The following is a 24,902-nucleotide window of genomic DNA, read 5'->3' as shown; positions in this document are numbered from 1 at the left end:
TTCAGGTCTATCCTGGTAATATCTTTGTTGTCTTTCTTCTCTTGCCTAGCTTTATGCAGAGGACGTGTTGTGAGGGTGCCCAAAGGTCCTCTGATTCGAGTTGTGGGCACAGAGGTGGTGATCCCCTGCAGTGTTAGTGACTACGATGGACCCAGTGAACAGAACTTTGACTGGGAGTTCTCCCGGGAGACTGACTTCGTGCGGATAGTGAGTACCTGGGATTCTACATTCACCTCTGAGGAGTACCAAAAACGTGTGGGCCACGGGGATATCAAACTGAGACGGAGCAGCAACGATGCTGTGGAACTTGTGATTAGAAACATCCAGCCAACTGACCAAGGGAGATACAAATGCTCCACGCCCAGCACTGATGCCACCGTTCAGGGAAATTATGATGCAGAGGTCCAAGTGAAAGGTATTTCTGAAGAGTGAGGTGTGCTCTAAATTTGTTTTTGATATTGGTTATAGATGTACCCTTAAGAATGTTGAATTTGTGTTGCTTATGGGCATTGTGATTTTTTTTTTTTCTGTTTATCTCCCTGTTTAATTTTCCTAAAGCTAAAATTGAAAACTTAGAAGTGCGATAGTTAAGGCAAGTGAGGTAAAGAAGTGAAGGGAGGCTTTTACTATACCATTTTCCTGTTTTCTGTCTAGTAAATGCATAAATAAAAATGGTAAAACTAAGCAGTGGTTTTCCTGAAAACGTCTGCAAATATTTAATGTCACTAAGCCTCTGAGTAGAGATGCTAATTTCAGGTAAAAAACACAGACTGTCTTCTCTCTTAGAACACAATAAATATTTGAAGGAAGTAATCTTCCCTTTCCATTTAGTGTGTTGATAGTGCGGTCATGTCCTAGCTTTGCCTTCTCTTTTAGGGTTCTTCAGTAATAACTTGGGAGACTGTTGGGCTGCATTTTTTTTCCAATTGCCTTATCTTTTAATCCCATGAAAGTCAAGATGGTTCTGGGTGGGAATAACCAGTGGTGGTGTTTGGATGAGAAACTAAAGCAGGAGGAGGCATAAATGAATTTGAATGCTTGTCTTGACTTCTTTAAAGTGGAACACTTCCTTTAATGGATCTTCAACTGAATTTCCTTGTTCCTGGAATGTATTTATGTGTGGAAGAAGGAATGATTGGCCAGGTGGTGCTCCATGGTAGCTTTACTGCCTCATATCTGAGCAGGTTGGTGTGAGTGCTCTTTTGCTTCTGTTTTATGATTATGTCTTTTGATCTTATTTTTTTCCTTTTTTGAATAGTGATTTCCGATGGCTTATCGGTGAGTGGTTCAAAAGCACGTTCCTCAACATCTCTCAGGCTGCCTGAGGGTGACTCCTTCAAGCTGCGATGCTCGGCCATTAGCAACTCACTGGAGCACACTCACCTGCACGTGACTTGGCAGATCAGAAGTGGATCCACTTGGCAGGACATCCTATCTTTGACTCATGAGGGCAAATTCCAGCCGGGTGTTGGCTATGAAGAACGCTACCGTAACGGAGATATCCGCTTAGACACAGGAGCCAATGACACTTATCGGTTATCTGTATCCCAGGCCTCATCGGTGGATGGGGGTGCCTACAGGTGTCTCGTGAGCGAATGGGTGAGAGGGACAGATAGCTCATGGCAGAAGATTCAGGAGAAGAGCGTGGAAATAGCAAATGTGGCAATCCAACGGACTGGTGAGTGTTACTGATGGGCTGGGTGGGGTCACAGCCCATAGCCTCAGCAATGCTGTGTTCAGGCTGTTGTACTGGGAGAGCAGAAATTACGTAGGGTGGACTAAATGAGGATACGTTCCAGCAGAACCTAGAGTGCTGTTTGAATAGCTGACGTGTTTACATCCGAGTTGATAGCAAATGTTTGGCATAATTTTTCTAGCTTCTGTTTTGGGGATAAGGGGAAAGATGACATGGAGGGATTGACTAGAACATATTAGATGCCTAGACTTAGATATTATCTCATCCTTAGTTCAAAACAGTTTGCATCTGTTTTTTATATTTCTTAAATAAATATTGTATTTAATGCCCAAGCACCCAAAACCAGCCTCTGCTCCCTCATTAACATAGGGTTGTCCCATAGTGCTAAACATCTGGACTTCCCCTTTAAAAGCAACTCATGATTCAGTGACAGATGGAAAGCTTTTCTATATGTCGTTTATTAAAATAACACAGAAAGATCAAGAGAAAGAGAAAGGCAATGATAAAAATGACCAAAAAATTTGTCATGTTAAATTATCACTGACACTGGAGCACTGGTGTGATTGCACTACTGCGTTGGCAGAGGTCTGAGACAGTAATGGTTCTGCTAAATACATCATTGCATGCTTGACTAAGAAAACAAATACACATAGAGTGCTGTGCTGAGGATATCCAGATATCCCCGCCCATATAGATTTCAGGAGTAGATGCACTAAGCACTTAATTGTATTAGCATTACCACTGGTAGATGGAGGAGGAAAAGCAGGGGGTGACATGTCTTGTCCCTCAATAGGTGGAAAAACAGGCAATGATGGTGTCTCAGAGATGTGATATTATGATGATATTTTAGAAGTGTTCAGACCATAACGTGTATCTTTTCATTTTTGTAATCTTTTAGTCACTGTAGGGAGAACCCAGAACTGCTGTTTGGGTGGTTTTTTGCTGTCTGGTTTATATGCAGTTTTAGTTTCCTGGTGGTACTTAGCTTGTGAAGTTTGACAGGATTAATCTGCCCCCTCTTTTTCAAGGTGTCAGTTACATAGTAAAGCTTGCAGGTGCTCTCTGTTGAGATAAGGACTGGCTTGCTCTATTTTGTTGCACGTTTGGAGAGCTTGGTTTAATCAGGGGTTGAAAATCGGGTGAAGATGGCCAGAACAGTAGTTGTGCAGTTTTTTTAATGTGCTTTGGGTGTGGGGTTTTGTTTGTGGCTTTTTGTTTGTGTGTGGGTTTTGTTTGGTTTTTTTTTTAGGTTTTTCTAAGCTCAGTCATTGGCAGCACTGGAACTTTGTCAGAGCATGAAGGCTTTTTTTACAGTTGTGCTAAATGGAATAAGACATTCTCCAGCAAACTGGTGAATTTTTTACCCACATGTTCTATCGTAGGACTTGAAGAGAATCTTGTGCTGACATCCAAAACCTCTGCACTTGCATGCTAAAAAATGAACTTGAGTTGTAAGTGGTATGCCTGGTTGCTGTACTTACCTTGTTTTCATGTGTTGTAAGCAGTGGGGTTAAATTTGTAGAAACAAAACTGAAGAAAACCCCAAACAAACAACAACAAATTAATTAACATATCTAATGAAAAAAGTCACGTGCAGGTTATTTGTGTAACTGTGTGGTTTTGTATTTTTTTCCTGTTGTTGCACTTCTTTCTACTTGTCCATCACATTAATCTCCTAAAATCATGAGTATTTGGGCCCGACTTTGTTCTTGCATGTCTTTTTTAATAGTGCCTTGCACAATGGATATACAACCTTATGCGAGGCCTTCAGACATGCCTGTAACCAAAGAGGAAGATTCAGATTATACAAATGGGTGAACTTCATCTTAAGAGTCCCTCTGTATTTATATACTGCCAAATTCTGAATGCCCCTCACTGTTTCGTGAAGATAGAAGTGTTCCTTGGAGAAATACTACTCTTTAGTGTTATACTTAGAAATACTGCTCTTTAGTAATATGCTCTGCATATGAGTCTTATTTTGTATTATTGTACTAGTCTGTTAAATTAACTAGGTTTTCCTACTGATTCCAATCCCATGATAAGACAGTGAGGGAAATCCGAATGGGATGCTCATCAGGTAGTGGATTTTGCTTTCGCACTCAGATGGGCTTGCTACCCCCTGTTCAATTTTACTGCTCTGCATGTTCAGGTGGTGAGCAATGAGATGAGTGTTGTTTGGTGTTACTGGCATTAGCTGGGGCTGCTCAAGTCTGGATTTGGCTTTTATATGTTGTCTCTTTTACTCCTGATGATAATGCCAGAAAACTTTTATAGATGGATACCTATTATGTAGTAGAACATGGTTTTGCATAGAAGTTGCTAATCAGCACCAGAGATATAACTGCCTGTTTAAGGCAGGAATTTGTACTCTTGCTTGTGGTCTTGGTTGTACATCTGCTGAGGAGAGCCACTCCCATAGCAGCACTGTCTACTGGCCTCAGTTGAGTCTTTAAGAGCAGCTGCATTACACACTTGGTATGGGAATGGTGCCGTGCTGAGATCCAAATCTTATCTTTAGGCAATGTAGAATGAGGGAATAAGCAAGTGAATACATGTGGTGGCCAGGTGACTTAGTGAATGATTTGCACCGAGGTTTACACATAACACATACAGCAACACCGGTTTGCCTCTCACCAGTAACTAAGACCAACTTTTCTAATTCTAGTCTTGACACTTTCATCCCGTGACTTTCTTTCAATAAAGCTGTGGCCAACCTGGTAACCTACAGAATGCAGAAGGTCCTGTTTGAATGATTATTATATGTGCTATGTATATTAAAAATGTTCACTGGCCAGCGGAGGAGTTTGTTAAATGTGTTTTAAGTGGCTACTGGCATTGCTTTAAAGTCCCCAGTGTGTGGTGGTCAGAGCAGTAAGTGGAGGAGTCAGCAGTAAAAGGAGTTACTGCTAACTTCTGATTGCTCCATTTCATATTTCTACAACACACTTAAGGTTAGTCAGGACACCACCATGGCCATGACTACTTCTCATTTAGATCTGTTCTGTTAGAGGAACTCAAAAATCATTTCAGCAGAAACCAAGTGAAGTTTTAACATAATTCCTAATGATCAGATATTAGGAAGAAATTCTTTACTACAAGGGTGGTAAGGTACTGGAACAGATTGCCCAGAGAGGCTGTGGGTACCCCATCCCTTGCAGTGTTCAAGGCCAGGTTGGATGGGGCTATAAGCAACTTGGTCTAGTGGAAGTTGTCCCTGCCCATGATAGGGGTTTGGAACTAGATGATCTTTGAGATTCCTTTCAACCCAGTGAGCGTTTTCTCAGAGATAGTCCTAAAACACTTTGACCTTTCTATGAGAATGGAAAATCCTGTACACATTTTCCTGTGGTGTGAAGGTGATGTGTGATCTGTGATTGGGACAAAGCTTTCATGGACCAGTTGCTGTTGAGTTATAAAATACCAATTCTCTCTCCCTTCCTACCCTCTACCCTCATCATGCATTGCTTGGTTGACTGACAATGTGTACTTCCCTTCTAATAGATCATTTAGCTCAGTATCCAGTAGGCATTTAAAAGCAGGGCTACTGAGCTGCTTCAGAAGCTGCTGTAATAGAAAGTAAAGTCCTGGATAACTTAATGGATTCTTTTTTATTTTTGTAAAAGGGAAAAAAGAAAGTTTTATTTTTTGTTTGAATTTCTATCTCTTCATTTCTAAGCTCTAGATGTGGTCATCTCAACAAGCAATGTGTCTGTGACCGAAAGAGACTCCCTGGATCTTACATGCAACATCACAACAGACAGGAGTGGTATTTTCCAAGCAGAGGTGATGTGGTATTTTTCTGCATCACCTGATGATACCTTGTCAGATGCTCAGATTTTGCTGAGCGTGGATCGGGATTCCGTTGTCAGCGATTCAACTCTTATCAGCCTGAGCCATGTAGATAGGAACTCCTATCGCCTGTTGGTGCGTGATGTGGATGTGGAAGACTCTGGCTACTACTTCTGCCAAGCAGCTGTCTGGGTACCACTGCACAATGGGAGCTGGCATAAGGTGGTGGAGAGAACATCTGCACCAGTCAGTGTGGTGGTGACAGCATTAGGTGAGTGATTCTGCTTTCATATTTACAGGCAGTGTACTTTGGTTCCATCACAAAAGGAAGAGGACCTTGCAAAATCTCTTCTGCACAAGTGTCTCTTTCATTTGCATCTATCATCTATATGTAGGCTATCTCTTACGTAAAATTGCCAATCTGTCCTGTGGGGGGTTTGAGGTTTGTACATTACAGGGTTTTTGTATCTCTTACTTTGTGTCACACTTATGCATTTCACTTTCTGGTGTCATTGAATGGTATGCAACTGGGCAATAGAACTTACAAGCCTGCTTTGTTTTTCAAGGCCTCAAACTGCCCCTGTTGTCATATTGTCCTTTTTAACCTTTTTTGTACCACTAGCAGGGCTCTGATCCAAAAATAATCACTCTGAGCTCTGAACACAGTTATATCAGATGCTTCCCCTAATTTTTTTGTCATATACCATAAAAACTCTTTATAACAGAAACTTCATAATGAACCCTGGTAGCTTTCAAAGTTGGTGGGATTTTTTTAAATCACTAGAGAGACAGACACCACATCTTACTGATGGATATAGAATGGAATTGACTTTATAGTGGTTTATTCTCCTCCTGCAGTACACAAATCCATTTTGTGACCTATGTGTAGTAGTTTTACCTGGGCCGGGTTGTGGTAGTGGGGAGCTACAGGGGTGGCTTCTTTAAACAAAGAGCTGCCAGAAGCTTCCCCTGTAGCTGATAGGATCAGTGCCAGGTAGTTCTAAGATGGACCCACCATTGACCAAGGCCTGGCCAATTAGTGATAGAGGTACTGCCTCTGTGATTAACAGATTTGAGAAGGGGAAGAAATTGCTGTGCAATTGCAAAAAGAGAGTGACTGCAGAAGGGAGTGAGAGTGTGAGAACATCTCTGCAGACACCAAGGTCGGTGGAGAAAGAGGGGGAGGAGGTGCTCAGGCACTGGAAGAAAGATTCCCCTGTGAACTGTGGTGAAGACCATGGTGAGGCAGGTTGTCCCCTGCAGTCCATGGAGGCCCTTAGGGGAGCAGAGATCCACTCACAACTTGTGGAGGACCTCATGCTGGAGCAGGTGGATGCCTGAAAGAGGCTGTGACTCTGTGGGAAGCCCACACTGGAGCAAGCTCCTGATAGGGCCTGAGAACCAGGTTTGCTGTCAGGACTTGTGACCCTGTGGGGGACCCACTGTGGAGCAGACTCTTCCTGAAGGACTGTTCTCCTCATGTTGGGGCAGTGTGTGAAGAGCTGTCCCCATGGGAAGGACCCACATTGGAGAAGTTTGTGGAGTGCTATTTCCTGTGGGGAAGGACCCCACACTGTAGCAGTGGGAATTGTGAGGAAGCCTCCCCCTGAGAAGCAGCAGCAGCAGCAAAGTTCATCTGTAATGAACTGACCAGAACCCCCATCCCCTGCACTGCTGGGGGGCAAGGAAGGAGAGTCCTGGGAAGAGGGAGGGGTGGGTGGAGATGTTTTAAGATTCAGTTTTATTTCTCATTTCCCTGCCCTGTTCTGATTGTTCATTAATAAATCAAACCATTTCTCCCCAAGTTGAGTCTGTTTTGCCTGTAACACTAATTGCTGAGTGATGTCTCTGTCCTTATCGTGCCTCGCAAACCTCTTGTTCTATCTCTCTCTCCCCTGTCTAGTTTAGGAGGGGGAGTCATAGAAGGACTTGGTGGTCATATGGCACCCAGCCAAGGCTAAACTACCACATCATGTCATACAGCTGTTGAGTAGTGTGATTTACTGAGAGGAACCTGGCTTGTGGCTAACTTAATGCTAGCAAGTGTTGATTAGCATAGTGGCCATCAAAGCAGATTTTCCTGGAATATTTAACATCCTACTCAGTGCAGTGTGTTTGTGATAATTCAGTCCTAGAGATGATTGGATTTTTAGTCTTTTGGACAAGCAAAGGATGATTTGTGCACTTGAAGCTATGTCTTCCAGACATTACTGCAGCATTTCTGCAGCAAGTTCTTTTTATTCACCAGTGGGGAAAAAAATCTACTTGAACAGAAACTTAATGATCTCTATATTCTCTCATCCCTTTATCCCCCAGTTGTTCTTGGTAGTTTTCCCTTCTTACAGCTCTAATATTGGCAGTGTCCATGTGTTTTTTTGCAAGGGACTAGTTAGAAGCAGCTGTGTTTAACAGTTGTTCATTTAAGACTTGTTGACAGAATGAGGAACAGAAGCTGTAGTTAAGAGATTGCACAGACTTATCTGATCTACCTGGCCTACAAGAGCAGGCTTGACAGTGACTTTCCCTACACCCATGTCCCAGGACAAATGTGTTTTGGAGATCCGCTGTCTCATATGCATGCTGCAGATTGTAAAGCTTTTGCTTTGCATTATCCCAGCTGAACCCTTTAAGCTCTGAAGATCTCTCTTTATGCAAATATCCTTAGAAGTAGAGTTACTTGGGAGAAATACTAAAAATGTAACCACCAAAACTCAAAAAAAGCCTGTCATTTTAGGGGTAGATCTAGATATGTCAGCCTACCCATCCTGTCCCCTAGTTTCATCTTGGGGAGAGTAGCTTCAGCTTAGAAGCAGTGAAACTCAGGATGGTGTTGCAGGATGCTATATGTAAGCTATCTGCACCTGCTGAAACTCAAAAGTATTGCTTATGTTTGAAGCATGAATGAAGCTAGATGTGGGCTGGGGGAGAACTGGCAGAGCTATAGTACTTGATGTTTGGACTGGATGAAAATACCCAGGCCTAAACCCTCTCAACATACCCGTTCAGGGTCTCTTGTCATCAGAAACTGTCAGTTCTGTCCAGTTGCAAAGGCAGAGCTCCTCCCAGCATAAAAGTACTGAATGAGGCCAGCATATGGAGAGCCTGCTCTGAAGGCTGGTTTTCAGAAATAAATAGCTGTGTCACAAGGTTAAATCCCAGTGACAATGACTTCAAATTTTGCGGTTTAGCATTGTATAGAGCAGTTGAGCCGTGGCCGTTTCCAAGTATACTTGTAATGTGTGCTACAAGTGATGAATGTCTTCCTTTCCCCTCCTCATTCAGCCATTCATGTTTGCACATTGAACTTGTGACTGTTCCCCCCCTTGCCTGCTTGTGTGCATGTGTATGCACACACACGTGTTCACGCAGGCACAGGTGCACTGGGTGTCTCTGTATTCTCTCTTAATGCATGTACCAGTAGGGACTATTCCTTACTCTGTCCATTTTGGTATTATTTGGGAACAAGAGAGAACAAAATTTGCCCTTCAGCAGATGTTTTGTTGCTGGGGCAAGGGAAAGTACAATAATTTTTAAGCATTTGAGGTTTTCAGCTGCATTCAGAATTCACCAGCTCCTCCTCCTTAATGGAAGTTAAGAGCTGCTGGAGTATTAAGTCATTGAACTGTCAGTGAGACTGTTCTTTGACAGCTGACAGAGTGGAGGAATGAGATTTATCCAGCCAGCCTTTTATTCTTTCTAAATCCTCTGTTTGAATGTCTGTCAGGGTGAAGCGCCTGTCTGGAGTGGTGCTGTCAAAGCCAAAACTCTCTTCTTAGCAGTCTTTCCCCTGCCCACAAATAAAACAAACCTGAAGTACTTTTTCTAAGAACTCGACTTTCTAGCAGCTTTTTCCTTCTTGCATTCTTGTCCAGAGAAGAGTTTCTCATCGTAGACTCTGTTGCTGTCTTGAGTGCTGTCTTTTGCAGGGGGAACGGGAGACCAAGGAGAAGGATAAGAAAATTGCAGAGTGAGTAACGTATCATGAGGCCCTGGAGAAGACTAGTGTGTTGTGAATGAGGCAGGAAGAGTAGTATAGCTGTAGGATCTTTGGGGACTTGCACCAAAAGTGCAGTTTGACCTCAGGTGCCATGCCTTAGTTGCAGGAGAAGAGTTATGTGCATTTTCTTTTTATTTTTCTTTACTTATACTGAAAATCCTCACTGATAGTGAAGACTATGGATGTAGGTAAACAGAACTTTTAACCTTCTGTGTTACCTAACGCTGCAGAAACTCACTAGATGCTCCAGTGTTTGATCTGTCTTAATGCCTTTGTTCTTGCTAGATGCAAGGACATTGCATGCATAACACTTAATGGTGAGGGATTTTTTCTGCAAGCTGACATATCAGCAGCCAACTTGCTTGATACAATTGTGTTTATCCTTTGCATCTGAAGTCCAGAAGTGCATATGCGCACACAGCTTGTGCAGCAGTTCTATTAAGATGCTTTATTATCTTGGCTCATTGGTTAGCTAAGCCTAAGTTTTAGCCTTGAATTGCCTCCTCTGTCCCAATTATAGCTTTGGTTAATTGTTTCTAGGAGGGCAGAATGCCAAATAAAACATAAAACAAGGAATAAATATAGAATGTTGAATATGCTTACGATGTAAAAGCTGTGTGATGAGTCTTGGCTGAACAGTTGGAAAGAGTCTTTTCTTCTGAATTATAGTAGACAGCAAGGCAGAAAAATATTCCAACACTAGTAAATAAATATGTATTTCCTTTGTGGTGTGAGGTTGCCTAATCTTTTTCCTTTACTATCTCTGTAGTCTGAGAGAAAATAGTCATGTGGCTGCCTTATCGCTTTTAGGCTTTGGATAACCAGCTATTTCAGATTTAAATACAACAGCCCCATTCTTAACCCATGAATTTCAGGCAGTCCTTTTCGAGCTTGAGGTCTTCCAGCCTCATATCTGTACAGCACATACTTCTTTCTTCAGACTCTGAAGATTTTCTGATCTACACATATTTGACTCTAGTGTTTGTTATACTGCTGAAATTTTCTGTGCACTGTTATTGGTGCTGCCTGTGGCCAGTGCCCATGTTCCTCCCTGCTCTGGTTTAGGTGTGTGGGTGGGTGAGGTACTTCGTTTCGGGGCTGGTTTTTAGCGTTCTTAAATGGTACTGTAGAGATGCAATGAGATGGTTAAGAATGGCAAAGGAGGCATTTCTGGATGAGAAATGGTCTCTGAACCTGGAGAGGAACTGGGGAAATGGGATATCTCTCATCAGTCCAGAATAGAGAATAACCAGTCTCCTGCAGGCTGCCCCGGGTGATAGTCTGGGCTGAAACTGAGCCCATGTGGTGGGTTATATGGGCTAGACCTCATGAAAGGAATGATTTTTCTCAATAAGATCTCTTGGTCCTAATTTTTCTAAAGTGGTCTGACTAGACATATGAAATGAAAGGTCTAGGTTTGAAAAATGCATACTTAGGGGTACTCGAAAGTCTGAGGGCTGGAGTCCAAGTTCCCACTCCCCAAGTCTTATAAGAAAAATGCATATTCTAGTACTTGGCTTCCAGCTCACGTGCTTTCACAAACTGGATGTTAGAAGTTAGTGGTATCTTCTGGTAAGCTCTGGTACTTTCCCTTCTGCTTGGCAGCTTCTAACCTCTTTTGTGTTTCCTCCTCTGCAGAGCCAGACTATGAGGTGTTTCTAAATGCCTCTAAAACACCTAAGTTTTCAGATGACCCCACAGAGCTCAATTGCAAGATCACAAACGCACAGGACACGGAAGCAAACATCCGCTTCACAGTTTCCTGGTACTACAGGAAGCGCCTGCGCAGTGATGATGTGGTGACAGAGGAACTCATGGCCACAATGGATGCAGACTGGACTCTGCTGCTTGGGGACAGGAGCAGAGAACGGATTCAGAATGGGGAAATAATCTTCTCTAAAAAGGCAGTTGACACCTTCAGTTTAAGAATCCAGTGGACATCAGAAAGTGACAGAGGGGATTATTTCTGTGTCATCTCTGCATGGAGTAGGCACCGCAACAACAGCTGGGTAAAGAGCAAAGATGTGACTTCTACATCTGTCAACATTTTCTGGGCAACACAAGGTAGGAACCTTGACCTGGAATAGCTGAAATTAGTTTTCTCTTGACTAGGCACATCAGTCAGAAGGCCTGCTAATAGCCTTTGGAAATAGTTCTGTATTATGAAGAAGAAAAAACTCTATTACCTTGTGTAAAGGCCTCTTACTTGTGGAGGGAAGTAACTACTTAACAGTACTCACCAGTATTGCAGAGGAGACATATGTCAATCAAAACTGCTGAAGGTATCCAGCAGTGACCCTGAGGTCATTGTCGCCTTACACTACTCAGAGTATTTAGGTCTCTCTAGGATGCATCTTGCTACCAGCAATAAGATTGTCTTGAAGTGAAAAGAGGGATGTTCACTCACTGTAAATCTTTCCTGTCTGCAAGTTTGAGAGTTTTTTAAATCTCCTATAGCCCACGTTTAGAAGGCACTGCTGAGGAAGTTCATAGGCATAATAATAATACCAGAGTATCAAACAAAATAAGTGGGTGGCAAAGTCATTCAGTGATTGGCTTGTATCTGAGCTTTATTCAGGCAGATAGGAATAATCTGTAGTTAGTGTCTAAACTGACTCTGAGAGCATTTCCTAGAAGCTAAATAAATAAAGTTACCTGAATTGCTTACCACTCGTTTAAAATGTATCCTGGATGTCCTGTAGAGTGACGTAATTTTCACTTAAATGTGAGGTCATGTAAGAGGGTCTGTTGGATAGGGACAGAAGAAATAGGATAACCTAGGATGTAATGTCTCTGGCAAAAATCTGTGCTCAGCTAAGCTGCATTTCTGACATTTGTTTAACAGTCAAACTCAGACAGCCACTGGCAGAGAAGTGTATTTCAGAGACAAGTAGTTTGAAATTAGTTTAAAGCTGTTTGTGGCTAATCCCTAAAGAGCAAACTGGAGAGCTTCTGCTGTGATTCTGTTTCAGTGGACAGAAAAATGGTGGGCTGCTTGCTCAGTACTCCCTTCGTCCCCAGACCAAGCACAGTCCAGCAAAAGGTAATTTTTTTTCACTGAAGCTGGCTTCTCCAGCAGAAATGAAATCTCTCATTAATGCTGAGTGCTGGTCACAAGTAGTTCAGTTGTTATGCCACAACATGGAGTGTGTGTGTATGTGCATGCATGCGTAATGGATCATGGCCTTCATAGCAGCCACAGAGAGACCAGCTGGAGTTGAGAAGTCTCAGCCTGTGTTGACATTTCTGAGGGAAAACAAACCGTGCCAGGTGTGAACATTCCCTTATTTCTGCTTTTGTTCCAAAACCTGCTAATTTTGCAACATAATTGTACATGTTATAGTCCCTATGCTGAAAAGTATATTTTGTTGGCAAAGCTTGGAGTTGGGGGATTTATGATGTGAAAGTGAGCTCTCCTACAAACACCTACCCTTGAAAAGGCATGTTATAGGTATGTAAGGTGAGGAGAATATATAGCTTTGATTTTTTTTCCCCTTCTTCCAGCTCTTGTGTGACTCCCTTGCTCCCTCCCCCCCATCCCCCCACCCCTTTGAGCAATGTAGCCCCAGATGACTTCCTCTGCCGGCCCTGTTCTGTGCCCTGTCCATTCACGTGAACTGAGTACTCGGCTGGGAGGCCAGTGCTGTAGCCAGCAACTACGAAGGAGTTAATCTGCTGCTGCTTCTGCTCTGACTGTTGTTTTGACAAATATCTCTGGTGATTTGAGTCCCTAACTACTCCTAGTGCTTACAAAAGCTAGCAAGCCAGCCTCCTAGGTGTTTGCCTAAGGAGAGAAATTTGCTTTTTCCTTGGATAGCTTGTGCCTACATAGAGGCTTTTCTTCCAGTTATTTCATTATTTGCATCATCTGTGTTAACTTTAAAGCAGTGCTCGGGGAGGAGGACTTCAGAGAAATCCCACATTGGAAAAGGTTGTTCTGAGTTTTTGAGAAAGAAAAGGTGTCTTTGGCTCAGTCAGCACAGAGGGCAGTTCAGGGTAAGGAAGACTTTGCTTGTAATGTAAACATCATGTGAAGATTCAAAGTCCTTTTTGTGTGGGTTGTATAATAAGTTGTATACTTGCCCATTTTAACTTGAGGTTTTTGTCTTTTTCTGTTTTGTCCTGTTGGGACGAATAATGCTCACACATCTTTCTGCTTACTCAGCTTTGTAAATGCAGCCAGTTGCTACCATAGATCACTGTTGTTTTTGACATGATTTGCCTGATTTGTTTCTTCCTCGTTCTTCTGCCTTCTGTCCCACCAAGGTGACATCTTTATCGCACTTCAGAAGTGAAAAGCATATATTATATTGGAGTTTCTTTTTTTTTGCTTAGAGTACAAATTCCAATTGGCAAAAAAGGGTAAAAGGAAGGGAGGAAGCCTTATTTTTGACTGTGTAGATAATTTTCAACCCAGGAAAAAAGTTTGATAGTTTAATAGATAATTTTATTAATTTGAATGTGAGTATTGCCTATATTTAAAGCAGTTGCTGTTTGCAGTGGAATGTAGAATTGGTATGTGCTTCCTAAATGAGTATTGTGAACTTGGGATCTGCATGGAAGTCTCTGCAAAAGAGAATATTTTCTTTTAATTGAAATGTCAAATCCCAAAGGTGCTATTATTTGGTGTTTTGTTAATACTTCTCTTTGGCAAAATGATTGTATTTAACAATGTTACTTGTCCTAACTACTTGCTGAGGCCCTCTCATCATATTTAATTGGGAACAAGGACATCTTAATCTTTCAGGAAGTCCTGTGAATAGCAAACAGGTGATGTTTCTGCTGCCTACTTGTTTTTGACATTGTTGATCTGTAATGGACACTGCATAGTACAGACATGCAGTTCCTCTTGAGCAAAGAGATTCCCATACTCATGGCATCAAGCTGCCATGTGTAGGAGCCAGTTTGGGTGTAGGACTAAGACTGCATGAAGTTAGGTGTACAAGCCCCAGACAGAGGTGACTGGGCTCCTCATACCTGTGGCTGCGTGAGGGTGAACCGTTTATGCTCTTTGCTTGGCAGGAGAGCATGCTGGTGAGAATGGTCTAGTTGTGCATGTGCAGCAGTGAGGAGAATCATTGTATTTTATAGACACGTATCAGGCTGTAGTGCAGGCCTTTGTGTAGCTGTTGTATTTTGAAAGCTCTTGGTATCAGAGCTACTGGGGCTACAATTGTACCTCAGGGTGTTGTACAGTTGCCTCCTCCAGCAAAGGCAAAGCTGTCATTACAGTAACGTCTGCTGCATTCTCTGTACTTCTAATCTAGCTGGTGCACTGGGAGATGAAGCAGCTTTTATGAATATTGAGATGGTATGTCTTAAAGCTGATAACAAGTATTTAGGCTCCTAGGGTACTGCTGGCTGTGGCTATCATGCTGCTTTTCTGACCAGAGTTGGTGGAGTGCAGGGAAGATGCTTGCTGTTTCCTATAGTCTCCTTGCCCCTGTAACTGTTAGGCTTCTTTAGCAATTTGACTGGCTTAGATTAGGTGAAAACTTTTGGCCAGTAGCCAGGAAGTACTCCTGAAGCTGAGTGTGCACTTTGTGGCGGGGAGCAACAGAATTATAGTGTGGCTTTACCACTTGGACTGACCAGTGATGGAAGACAGGACATGCACTGCCAGGCTCCAAAGTGCAGTTTAATACTCAAATTTTATCTGAATCATTTGGCTAGAATTTCTTCTACTGCTAACTCTCTGTCTTGGAGTAGTGCCCAAACTAGTTATAAGCTTTGGGTATGGTTTACTTAGGATCTCTTCCCCTACCACTTTCCAACATAAACTCTGCAGGTTACAGCCTCCTGTATATGATGAACCAGAGTATGTTTTATCATGCTTTTCATTCATGGAACTTTATGAGAAGGAGATGAGACTGTCGTGGGATTGCAAGCATACGTATGGAGGGACATGCATGCAGAGTAGTGGTCAAGATGCAGACATTACTTCCTTGGCAATTCTCAGAAGGCTAGAAATGAGATCTTAGGCCTTAGTTCTTGGAATAAAATGTTCTTAGACCTCACTGGGCCATCTTATCGTATAAGATCTAATGAGTAGTTTCTGTTAATATAGGAAACAAAAAAACCCTTTCTTTTCCCACTTAACTTTCCTTGCAGATGTTTCTAACCTAAGTGCCAAATCTTTGGTTTCTCATCTTTCTCACTGTTACATGCAGAGACAACTACCTTCTTTTCTAGGGGAGGTGATGGAGTGCTAATTACATTGCTGCTGCTGCTACTAAAGGAGAACAACTTTGGCACAGAACCCTACTGTTAAGAATGGTGAATAGAATTTTCTAGCTGATAGGATATGTTGTGGGGTTTTATTTTACTTACTATTATTACAGATGCAGACGCTTTCCTTTGATCTGTTTTTGCTTTCTTGCGGCAAGAAACAATCACCACCTGTATACGCTGGGTTTTTGTCTCACCTGTCTGGTGTGCACTTCTTATGGTCTTGCATAAGAGGAGGTGCCTCTGCCTGCTGTATTCATCCAACCTTAAGGAGCTTTGGGTTTTTTAAAAGATAGAAAAATCCTTTGAAAGGACTTTAATAAGAATATATCTCCCTGTTCTGTATTCAGCATCCTAATTTCTAACCCTTTTGAATTGTACCACTGTTCTGCAGCTGCATCTCTGGTCCTCAGATGTTCTCTTTCACAAACTGTATAGATTGCAGTTTTGCTTTTGTCTCATGCTACCACCACTTTTTTCCCCTTTTTCTTTAGCAAAAATAATTGGTAAAAGCAGCGTTTTCTGTTGCCCTTAAATGGAAAGTCAAGAAAGGATGTCCAGGAACACAGTTTGTTCTGTCCTTGCAGAGAGACACTCCCCTGTGTACTGCCTGACACGTGGCTCAGAGAATAGTTGAAGTAAGGCATTTGGAGCCCAGATAGTAGCACGAGTTGTCTCCTCTCAGCTGTATGCATACTGCTCTGGCCACGTGAAGGTTATTTGTCTTAAGCACATGCATGAGAGACCAAATGCAAGATTTCTTTTTTGGTCTCTAGGACCCAATGCTCTGATGTGAAGATCAACAGCATAAAAAAATGTTTGTGTCAGGAGGGTTTTTTGCCCAGAGCCTTCTCATAAGGCTTAAAAATTAGCAATATGTGGCAGAAAAGTACAGCTAGTTGTTAGTGCTTCTTCTTTTGGGACGAAATAGAATTGTCTACTGTATTACAAAAATACATGGCAAGTCTGTGCTGGACTCCTAACTGCTGCTACCTTATGAAGGGGATGATATTGTAATCTCATGGACACAGAGGGTGAAAAAAATGGATATGAAGTCTACAATCAGATGTATGATGAGTTCTGCCATACGGGAGTGGAAAATGACTCACCGTGTGCAACTTCAATTGTGATTGTACCCTGGGTGCCTAAATGTGCAACCTCTTGTCTTCCCACTTGCTTAGTGGGTGGAAGTGTTAGAAGGGGTTTGGTGTGGAGTATCAAGTAATTCTTCGCTCAGCTAGACCACTAGAAGCAGCTCAGCCTTTGCTGCTCCTGCTGTTTCTTTATATGGCTTTGTACTGTGATCTGTTTTATACAGTACTGATTTAAAGTTGTCATACTGGGTTTCTCATCATGTGGACTGTGTTTACTCATTGTGAAAACTGCTGCTTGAAGGCAAAACACTGCAAAATGTAATCTTGACAAGTATCTTGTTACTCTTGTGGGGAGGGCATAAATATTACTGCATTTAGTTCAGTTGTGGGAAATGCATTATAATCTCACCATTGCTTATTTCCCTTTTTTTCTGAGAAGTTTCACCCTGTATCAAGGTGATCTATGTAGTTTTTTATCAATGTACCTACTTTCAATTTTTATAAAGGGGGGAAGGGAGAACATGCTGCAGCAAAGTAAGTCCAGAAAGTAGGACTGACTGCATTTTTCCAATGCTGCTACATCAGGAAGTGACTGTAAGCTATGTATTCTGTCCCAGCCCTTCTTTCTTTAGGAAGAACTTGGGTATGTGGGATGTCTCTCATCACAGTGCCAGGAAACTAACAACTCCCTTTCCTTTCATCTGATTCTGATTTCAGTCACTCCTCATTTCTCAGTTTCTCACTGTGAGCTTTTATTTTTTTTATGTCTTGGGGGCTGTGTTTCTAAATGTACAATTTTCCCAAACCCTGTAATTAAGGGATTCTTGGGACTGAGGAGCTGGCAGACATTGAGAATGTTGAAGAAAGGGAAGGAAACTGAGTAGTAAGTGTTGCTGGCATTCTGGAAGCCAAATGAGCTGTTGAGAAATGTCAAGGCTTCTGGTAGGTGTGTACTCAGGTGAAGGCATGAGAAACAAGGTAAAAGAACACACGTGGAAACAGAGGTATACGGAACTCTTCCAGCACAGAGATGTGTATATGGGAGTGCTGAGGATGGTGACTTCTGTTAGCACCAACATTTTTGTCATGCAGTTTCAACTGATCTTGAGAGTTCAGCTGAATGTCTGGATTGCTCTTAGGGTGAATTTTCAAGAGAAATAAAAGAAGCTATGCTAAGCATTGCCAGTTCAGTTAATGGCAGCTTTTGCCACTAGCCATGAGTACTTCAGCAGTGTTCTTGTACCCTGTCGCTGAGGGTGCTCTTCCAGATCCAGTGAGTCTTGTGCACTGTGACTTTGAGTCTTTTCTGACTAATATCTTTACTCCTGAATGAGAAACATCCTGGAGGTCCTGTCATGCTGGGACCTGTGTGTTGTATTCTGTTCAGTATTTGGCATTCATTTGAATTGTTATGTCTTGACCTAAGCTGTTGTGTATTGGACTGTGTTTGCTGTTCTGGGGCATGCATATGTGTTTAGGTAAACCTTTGCTCCAAAACCAGTACTTTGTTTATTTGCAATCTTCTAGATTGAAAGGTGCTGCAGAAATGTCTGCACCTGTTTATTAATTCCTCTCTTGCTGCTCCTTTCTTTCCCTCTTCAGATTACATGCTTACCGTGGAGGCAGTGAAATTGAAGCCGTTCTTTGTAGCGGGCCACACCTTTGAGATGACATGCAAGGTGTCTTCAAAAAACATCAAGACACCCCGCTATTCCGTCCTCATTACAGCTGAGAAGCCACTAACAGATCAGTCCAATCCCAATGGAACCACTCGCATCATTTCCTTGAACCAGGATTCGGTAGTGCGGCTGGAAGACTGGACAGACCAGACCCGTGTGGATGGTGTGGTTCTGGAGAAGGTCCAAGAGAATGAGTTCCGCTACAGGATGTATCAGACCCAGATTTCTGATGCTGGGCTGTATCGCTGTGTGGTGACTGCCTGGTCTCCAGGGGGTGGCGGCATGTGGCGTGAAGCGGTGAATGGCTTATCCAACCCTATCCAGATAGACTTCCAGACATCAGGTTGGTATCGAAACTGGCAGAAGTGTTGTGAACTCAAAAAGAATGGAGAGAGTTCTGTGGTCCCCTGTCTCCAAATGGTACGATGACTGAGAGCTCTGCTTCTGTCTATTGGTGTACTTGTGTCCTTTGTGCTATTAATTGATTACAGAAAGATCTTTAATGAATTGACTGTAATAGTAACCCCTGGGTTCTTCTTTATTAATGCAGCTTTTATTGTCCTGCAGACTCAGAGCTGGTTCTCCATATGGAATAACTGCTGCCACATTTGTCAGCTTTATCACCAGATTGCTGTTGGGTAGTAGCTGCTCTGGACAAATGTTAGTATAAACTGGATTTCTGTTCCAAAACAGACTCAATTAGCATAACATTAAATTGCCTGAGCACACCTTCCTGTTGATGTTGTTGCATAAAATGATCAGGGCAAGGCAATGGTAACATTTCAGCCATCTCAGCAAGTGTATCCCACCACTAGAGGACCTTAAAAGACCTCCTGTGGCTGGACTACAAAGCTATGTAAATTGGGATGAACCTCGGTACCCAGAAGTGCATTGTGTTCCTCATGTCCTTGCTGGAGCCTTCACCTTCAGCTGCAATGTAGCCTGCCTGTTGAGATTTTGCTAGAGAAATGTGCCTGTCCTGGTATATCATTGGAGAAGGGAGAGAGGGACAACATTGGTTTGGATCATCAGAGATGCATTTAACAATGACTTCCTATCACGTTATGTGTGTGGGAAGTACTGTGGGAGTTGTTTTTATAGTAGTGATGCACTTACGGGTGAAAGACTTATCTCATTATTTGATAAACCAAGCTGGTGACTTCTTGAGCAATTTTGAATAGCTCCCAGCGTAGCCCAAAGGTGCATCCTGTGTTGTAGCTCTTTAGCTAGGTGCTTTACCTCAAACCCTCTGCACTCTCCCATTTCTACTCCTAAGCACATCTTGAGAGAAGATCTCCCCTCACATCCCATGTTCTTCATGCCAGTTATTACACCTATTATAGTGAGGCCTATACCCCTACAGGGTTTTTAAAAGATGTGTCTGTGACTAGGCAAGAGCAGCCTGACTTCTGATTGCATCTGTAAGGTAATTGTTCTCTACGAGGTGATTTCTAAAACCTAAACTTCCTTATAATGGGCACTCTGGGAAAAGGACAAGGGCTGAGCATAGGGGCACAGCCTTGCAATGAGGACATCCCTTTGTAAGAAGCTGTGAAATATAGCATTCTGATACAAACCCTAATGAAGATGCAACCTGGCCTAAGCTGGCCAGAGACAGGACACTGACTCAGCTCAATGCTTCTTTCAGTTTTAGGTAATCTCTGGCTTTTTTTGTTGTTTGTTTTTATGGTAAATTACTGTTCGGAAGATCTTTTAGTTGCATACTTTCCAAATGTCTCTTAGAGCAGCACTGTCACAGACAAATATTGCTGTAGATTTGTTGTCTTCTCAGGATGGTTTAATGGGCTGTAGTTTTAGCCTTATTACTGTTGGTATCTGTGTCAGATAGTGTGACAGCAGCATTTGCAAAGGGATGATGCAAGAAACTGGCAAGAATGAAATCTGTCCCAAACCCCTCCCAGCTCTTATGTGGAGCCTTTCTTTCACAAACGTGCTTGTTGGTGACTCTCCCAACATTGCTTGTGTTATGTCACTTTGAAGTCTCTTCCAAAATGTTGGGCGAGGTGCTATTAATATCCATGGTTAGAGGGAAACCTGTGAGCTATGCAAGGGAGGGAAATGTGTGTGTTGCTGTCTTGCTTTTTTATTGCTGTCACACTCTACTCTCAGCCTCTTCACCCAGATAGGATTTCTGGAGTGTGGCGTGAAGAAAGTGAGGCAGCCTGTAGAACTGCCCTGGGAATGTGTGAATTCCAGTAGCAGGGCTGAAGCAGTGGGAGGGATGATCCTGAAGCCCTATCGGCCCTTCATTCTTCACAAAAGAATGAAAAGAGAAATGAGATCCCGGGCACAATTTTCTGGAGAGCCGTTTCCCAAAATAATCTTGGCATGTAGCAAAATCTGCCTCAAAATGCCTTCCTTTCTTCTGCTGAAGGATGAACTTTGTGTCTTTCAGTTGTTACTCAGATATCCTTGCTGGACATTCATCTTTGGAATGGGGAGGACATATGATGAGCACAGATAGAATGGACTAACTATGGAACAATTATTTGGAAAATTGTTTGGACTTGAATACACAAGACAGAAGATGTCTTGTGGGTGTGTGATTTTGGTTTTGTTTGCTGAGGCGTACTGTCTTTGATGCAAACTGAGACTGAGTCAATGGCAAAGTTGTAGAGTAGCTATGAAAGCACAGCTCCGATATCACACCCTTGTATTGCATCGTGTGGTACAAGCAACTGTCAGACTTGTTCTTCAGAAACAGAAGTTGGTGTGAGATTTTCCCTAATGGGAATGGTGAAAGGTAGAACTGCCGAGGTAGCTAGTGGTTTCTAGGGAGAATGAGAGGCTTCTCAAAGTTGGAGGGAAGATGCTAACAGGAGAAGGTCAGAAAAAGCAGGGATATGCAGCTCTCCAGGCAACTGTAAAAGTTGGGGAGCACTGTTACACTGAACCCTGAGTTAAAGAGAGGGTGGGATGAGCAGCTTATGAATGTGTTTGTCCCTGATAGGAAAACTGTTGAAGATGGAATTGCACTGACTTCTGGGATTCTCAGTAACAGAAAGACATTTTAACTATGATTGTTGGAGGGGATATAATAAAACAGTCTAATTTCAAAAAAACAGAAGGCATTTCAGTCGTCTCCTTGCTTTGAAGGATTCGACTTTGATAGCATTTTCAGCTTTTACCATGAGGGATTAAGTAGGGAAGTGATCAATACAGAAGCAATGTTTTCAGCAGAAGGAAGCCCTTAAAAGAGTTTTACAAGAAAATTTTAGTAATAGGAGGAATTTCTATCTCTCTCTTTTTTACCGATTTCCCCTTTGATAGAAGATGGGGAGACTTGCCTAGGATTGGAAATATGTCCCTTCAGTTTGACTTCCTTCCCGGTCTCTGAGTTGAGTGATGTTCAAGGAGAGGTTTTCAGTGCTCATACACGTTGTGCAATGTGATCTATCTGAATGGCAGGAAGCCTGTAACCTTTTACATATGAGCTGGGGACTGCACACATGAAACTTCAGTGTTTCCTGCCACAATGGGCTTGAAATGTGGTAATGCTCTGAAAAGTTTTTCCATGAACATCTGTGGAAAATGTCTTGCTCAGATTCTTTCCATTCAAGGCAGAACTTGCTGGCTGCAAGCAGAGACCTTCTCTCTTCTTTCTCTACTTGCTGTTGCAGAGGGGCATATTTATTCCATTTAGTTAATGATCTGAGATGATAATGTAAGGACATTTGTTTGAAACTTCCTTAACTAACAGATAAAATGTGGATTTTGTCCACTGAATTATACGAACTGGAAGATGGGAGGTGGTAGTGGTGAGGAGGAGCCTAGCAGGCCATTGGTTTTTAAATAATCAATGTCAGATTGTTCCCTGCTGGGTATATTTTAAGACCAGAGAGGATCTTATGCGTCTTCTGGCCTGGCCTAATGAATAACATGGACCACTGGACTAATTTCATAAAATGAATGCCTGCTGTGTGTTCAGTAGCTGTGAGCTAACTAAGCTTTATTTTTGGGGCAAGGGGAAGCTGCCCCATATGAGGACTTTTAATACTCTTCAGTGCTTCTTTTCGGTTTTCCCAGTCTAGAACAGAGGTTCTATCATCTCCTTCAAAAGATGCCCAGCAATGTGAGGGACAAGAGCATCTGCCACTGCTTGTCTTGAAATCTTCTCTTGATTTCATTGTATCACTTCTGCTGAAACTCAAATGCATCCTTTTTCCCCCTGACCTCTTGGATGATGTATGTGTACATAGCCTTTCCTTCAACCTGGAACACATCTATCATTTCTGCTCATTGCTGTTCTTCTGAAACCAGTGTATCAAGACCACTTCTTGTAAGACTTGTGATCCTACCCACTCACACTGAAATCTCTCACTTTTTTTCTAGTCACCTGGAGATGTTGCTACAGTGGTGTAGTGCCCTTGCACTGCAAGGGGCTGAGCAGCAAATGGGAGAGGCTGTCTTTTCTTTTCCACACTCCCCTTTGCACTCAGCCTTAGCTGAGATGGCCCACAAAGGTGAGAGTCAAATAGCTTGGTTTCAGAGTGCTTATCTGATGCAGGTCTTTGTACAGGTATCTGGTTGAAATGGCTCCAGCTGGCCTGCGGCTGTTTTTTGTTTATTAAATGCAGTGACACCTGGTCTCTGTGAAATCCACCTGGTTTATCCCAGCATCGTAAATTCTTTGGATTTCGTCCTTCAATTGTCTGTCCCTTCACCCTGAACCCAGCAACCCGTTAGTGTTTAGAGTGTCTTTGCTCACTACACTCACAGGGATTTCTACAGAAGACTCATTTTCCTTTCCCTTGAGGGGAGAAGGAAGCTTTTAATCTTGTATTGAGAAGTATGTTATGAGAGGGAGTCATTGGGAGATTGACTGTGCTCTGAGTTGGCTTCCCTCTGTGCCATTCAGCAGAGGACAGAAAGTTCTGGAGAGGCAAAAATAAAAGAGAAGTTTTTAAGGGAAGTGTCTCAATGAAATCTTCAACTTTGGATTACATCTCCATGTGAGCTCACTGCCCAGCAATGTATTATCATTCACTTTGGAAGAAGCTGAGATAAACTGAAAGCTGCTGAAATATGAGCTGAGTATTGATGTTGAACTTGCAATTAAAATTAAATGATGCCCTGCAATGACCCTGAGAGATATTCAGTTTCAAGAGAGGAGAATAGACAGATTCGTAAAGGAAAGAAACCTTAATCATAGAAATGAATAAAGAGCAATACAGCAGAAACTCTCTGGCAAGAAAGGCTGGTATTTTCCAGCCACTGTTAATGGGCAGGAACGTGCTTTGTCATTGTGTGCCTTTGTGCCTGTGTGCGTTAATTTGTAGCTGGAAGTAGAAACCACAGACTAAACTACGAGGGGCTTCTTCCAGTAACAGCTGTGAATGAGGTTCAGGGTAAAACTTGTTAGGAAACAGCTCCATGAAGAAGCAGGGAGAGGGTGTGGGGCTGGAATAGTGTGGGTGAAGGAGTTTATTATCTGAAGAAAGGCAGGTCACAGTATTCTCCATTCAACAGTGAATAATTTAGTGCCAGGGCAGATATAAGTAATATTTTGGAAGACAGAGAACTCGAGGGTTCCATCGGGGTTTCTTTTTTTCTATTATGGTCTGTGATGCTGCTGATTGCAAGCAGGAAAGCTGCATGCAGTGATTGTGGTCTGCATGCTGGGTAGTGGACTGGGCACAGGCTTCTTGGGTGGAACGGGCTGCTTTGGATCTTTTGTCAGTCAGGTTGCTTTACCTTTCTCTGCTCTTCTTTACTTCTGGAAAATAAAGATAACTCATGTCTGTGGAGAGACTATACCTTATTTTTTGCAGGAGGTACTAGCTAAAATGATACAGAAAAGACCAAAATGTCACTTAGGGCCTAGGTAATTAAGATCTCTTCTGTTGTAAATTTAGATGTTGACTGGCCTTTGGTTATGTGCCCTCCTTTTCCTCCTCTTTATCTTGCAGATTTAAGGTGTTTGTATTATTGAGCAGGGAAGGAAAGCAGGGAAAACGGGGTGACATCAGGTAAATAGTGCTCAGGATTTTAAATTTTTCTCCAATATGTAAATCTGTAAGCTGAGTAAATTAACACAATAAACTTGAACAACTCCTTTCCACCCCGCAGCCTATTTGCTTTGAATGTGATTGAGCACAAAATAATAAACGAAATTTAGTGCAACTTATAAACACTTTTGCCTTTCATTTACATATGTGGAAGAATTTGCAATACACTTTTTTTAGCTGAAAACTATATCACTATAGGATTTGCATCCTGGAGTTCTCTTCCCGGGTTGCATGAATTCAATGGTTTGAGCAATGAGTTCTGCCATGAAAGAGAACGTTCAGAAGAAATTGCACCAAATAAGTCCTGATCCTGCAACCTGATCTCACTTTAACTACTCCTAGATTTGTACTAGTGAACTTCTAACCTCAGTTTCTTCTCTATCTGTTTAA

At 42.4% G+C, this 24,902-nt stretch overlaps 1 protein-coding gene across 1 annotated transcript in view; it reads left to right on the top strand.

Annotated features, from left to right (window-relative positions):
• PTGFRN (prostaglandin F2 receptor inhibitor) overlaps positions 1–24,902 on the top strand; it is a 50,567-nt gene that overhangs the window by 9,362 nt on the left and 16,303 nt on the right. The window contains exons 2-6 of the mRNA XM_062006962.1: positions 6–415; positions 1,259–1,678; positions 5,373–5,756; positions 11,121–11,546; positions 18,407–18,826. Of these exons, the coding sequence (XP_061862946.1) occupies positions 6–415; positions 1,259–1,678; positions 5,373–5,756; positions 11,121–11,546; positions 18,407–18,826 (2,060 nt within the window). The remainder of the gene's footprint in view (positions 1–5; positions 416–1,258; positions 1,679–5,372; positions 5,757–11,120; positions 11,547–18,406; positions 18,827–24,902) is intronic.

This window comes from Colius striatus, chromosome 1 (assembly GCF_028858725.1).
Source record: "Colius striatus isolate bColStr4 chromosome 1, bColStr4.1.hap1, whole genome shotgun sequence".
NCBI lineage: Eukaryota > Metazoa > Chordata > Aves > Coliiformes > Coliidae > Colius > Colius striatus.
This window is presented reverse-complemented; position numbering and strand designations above follow the sequence as displayed.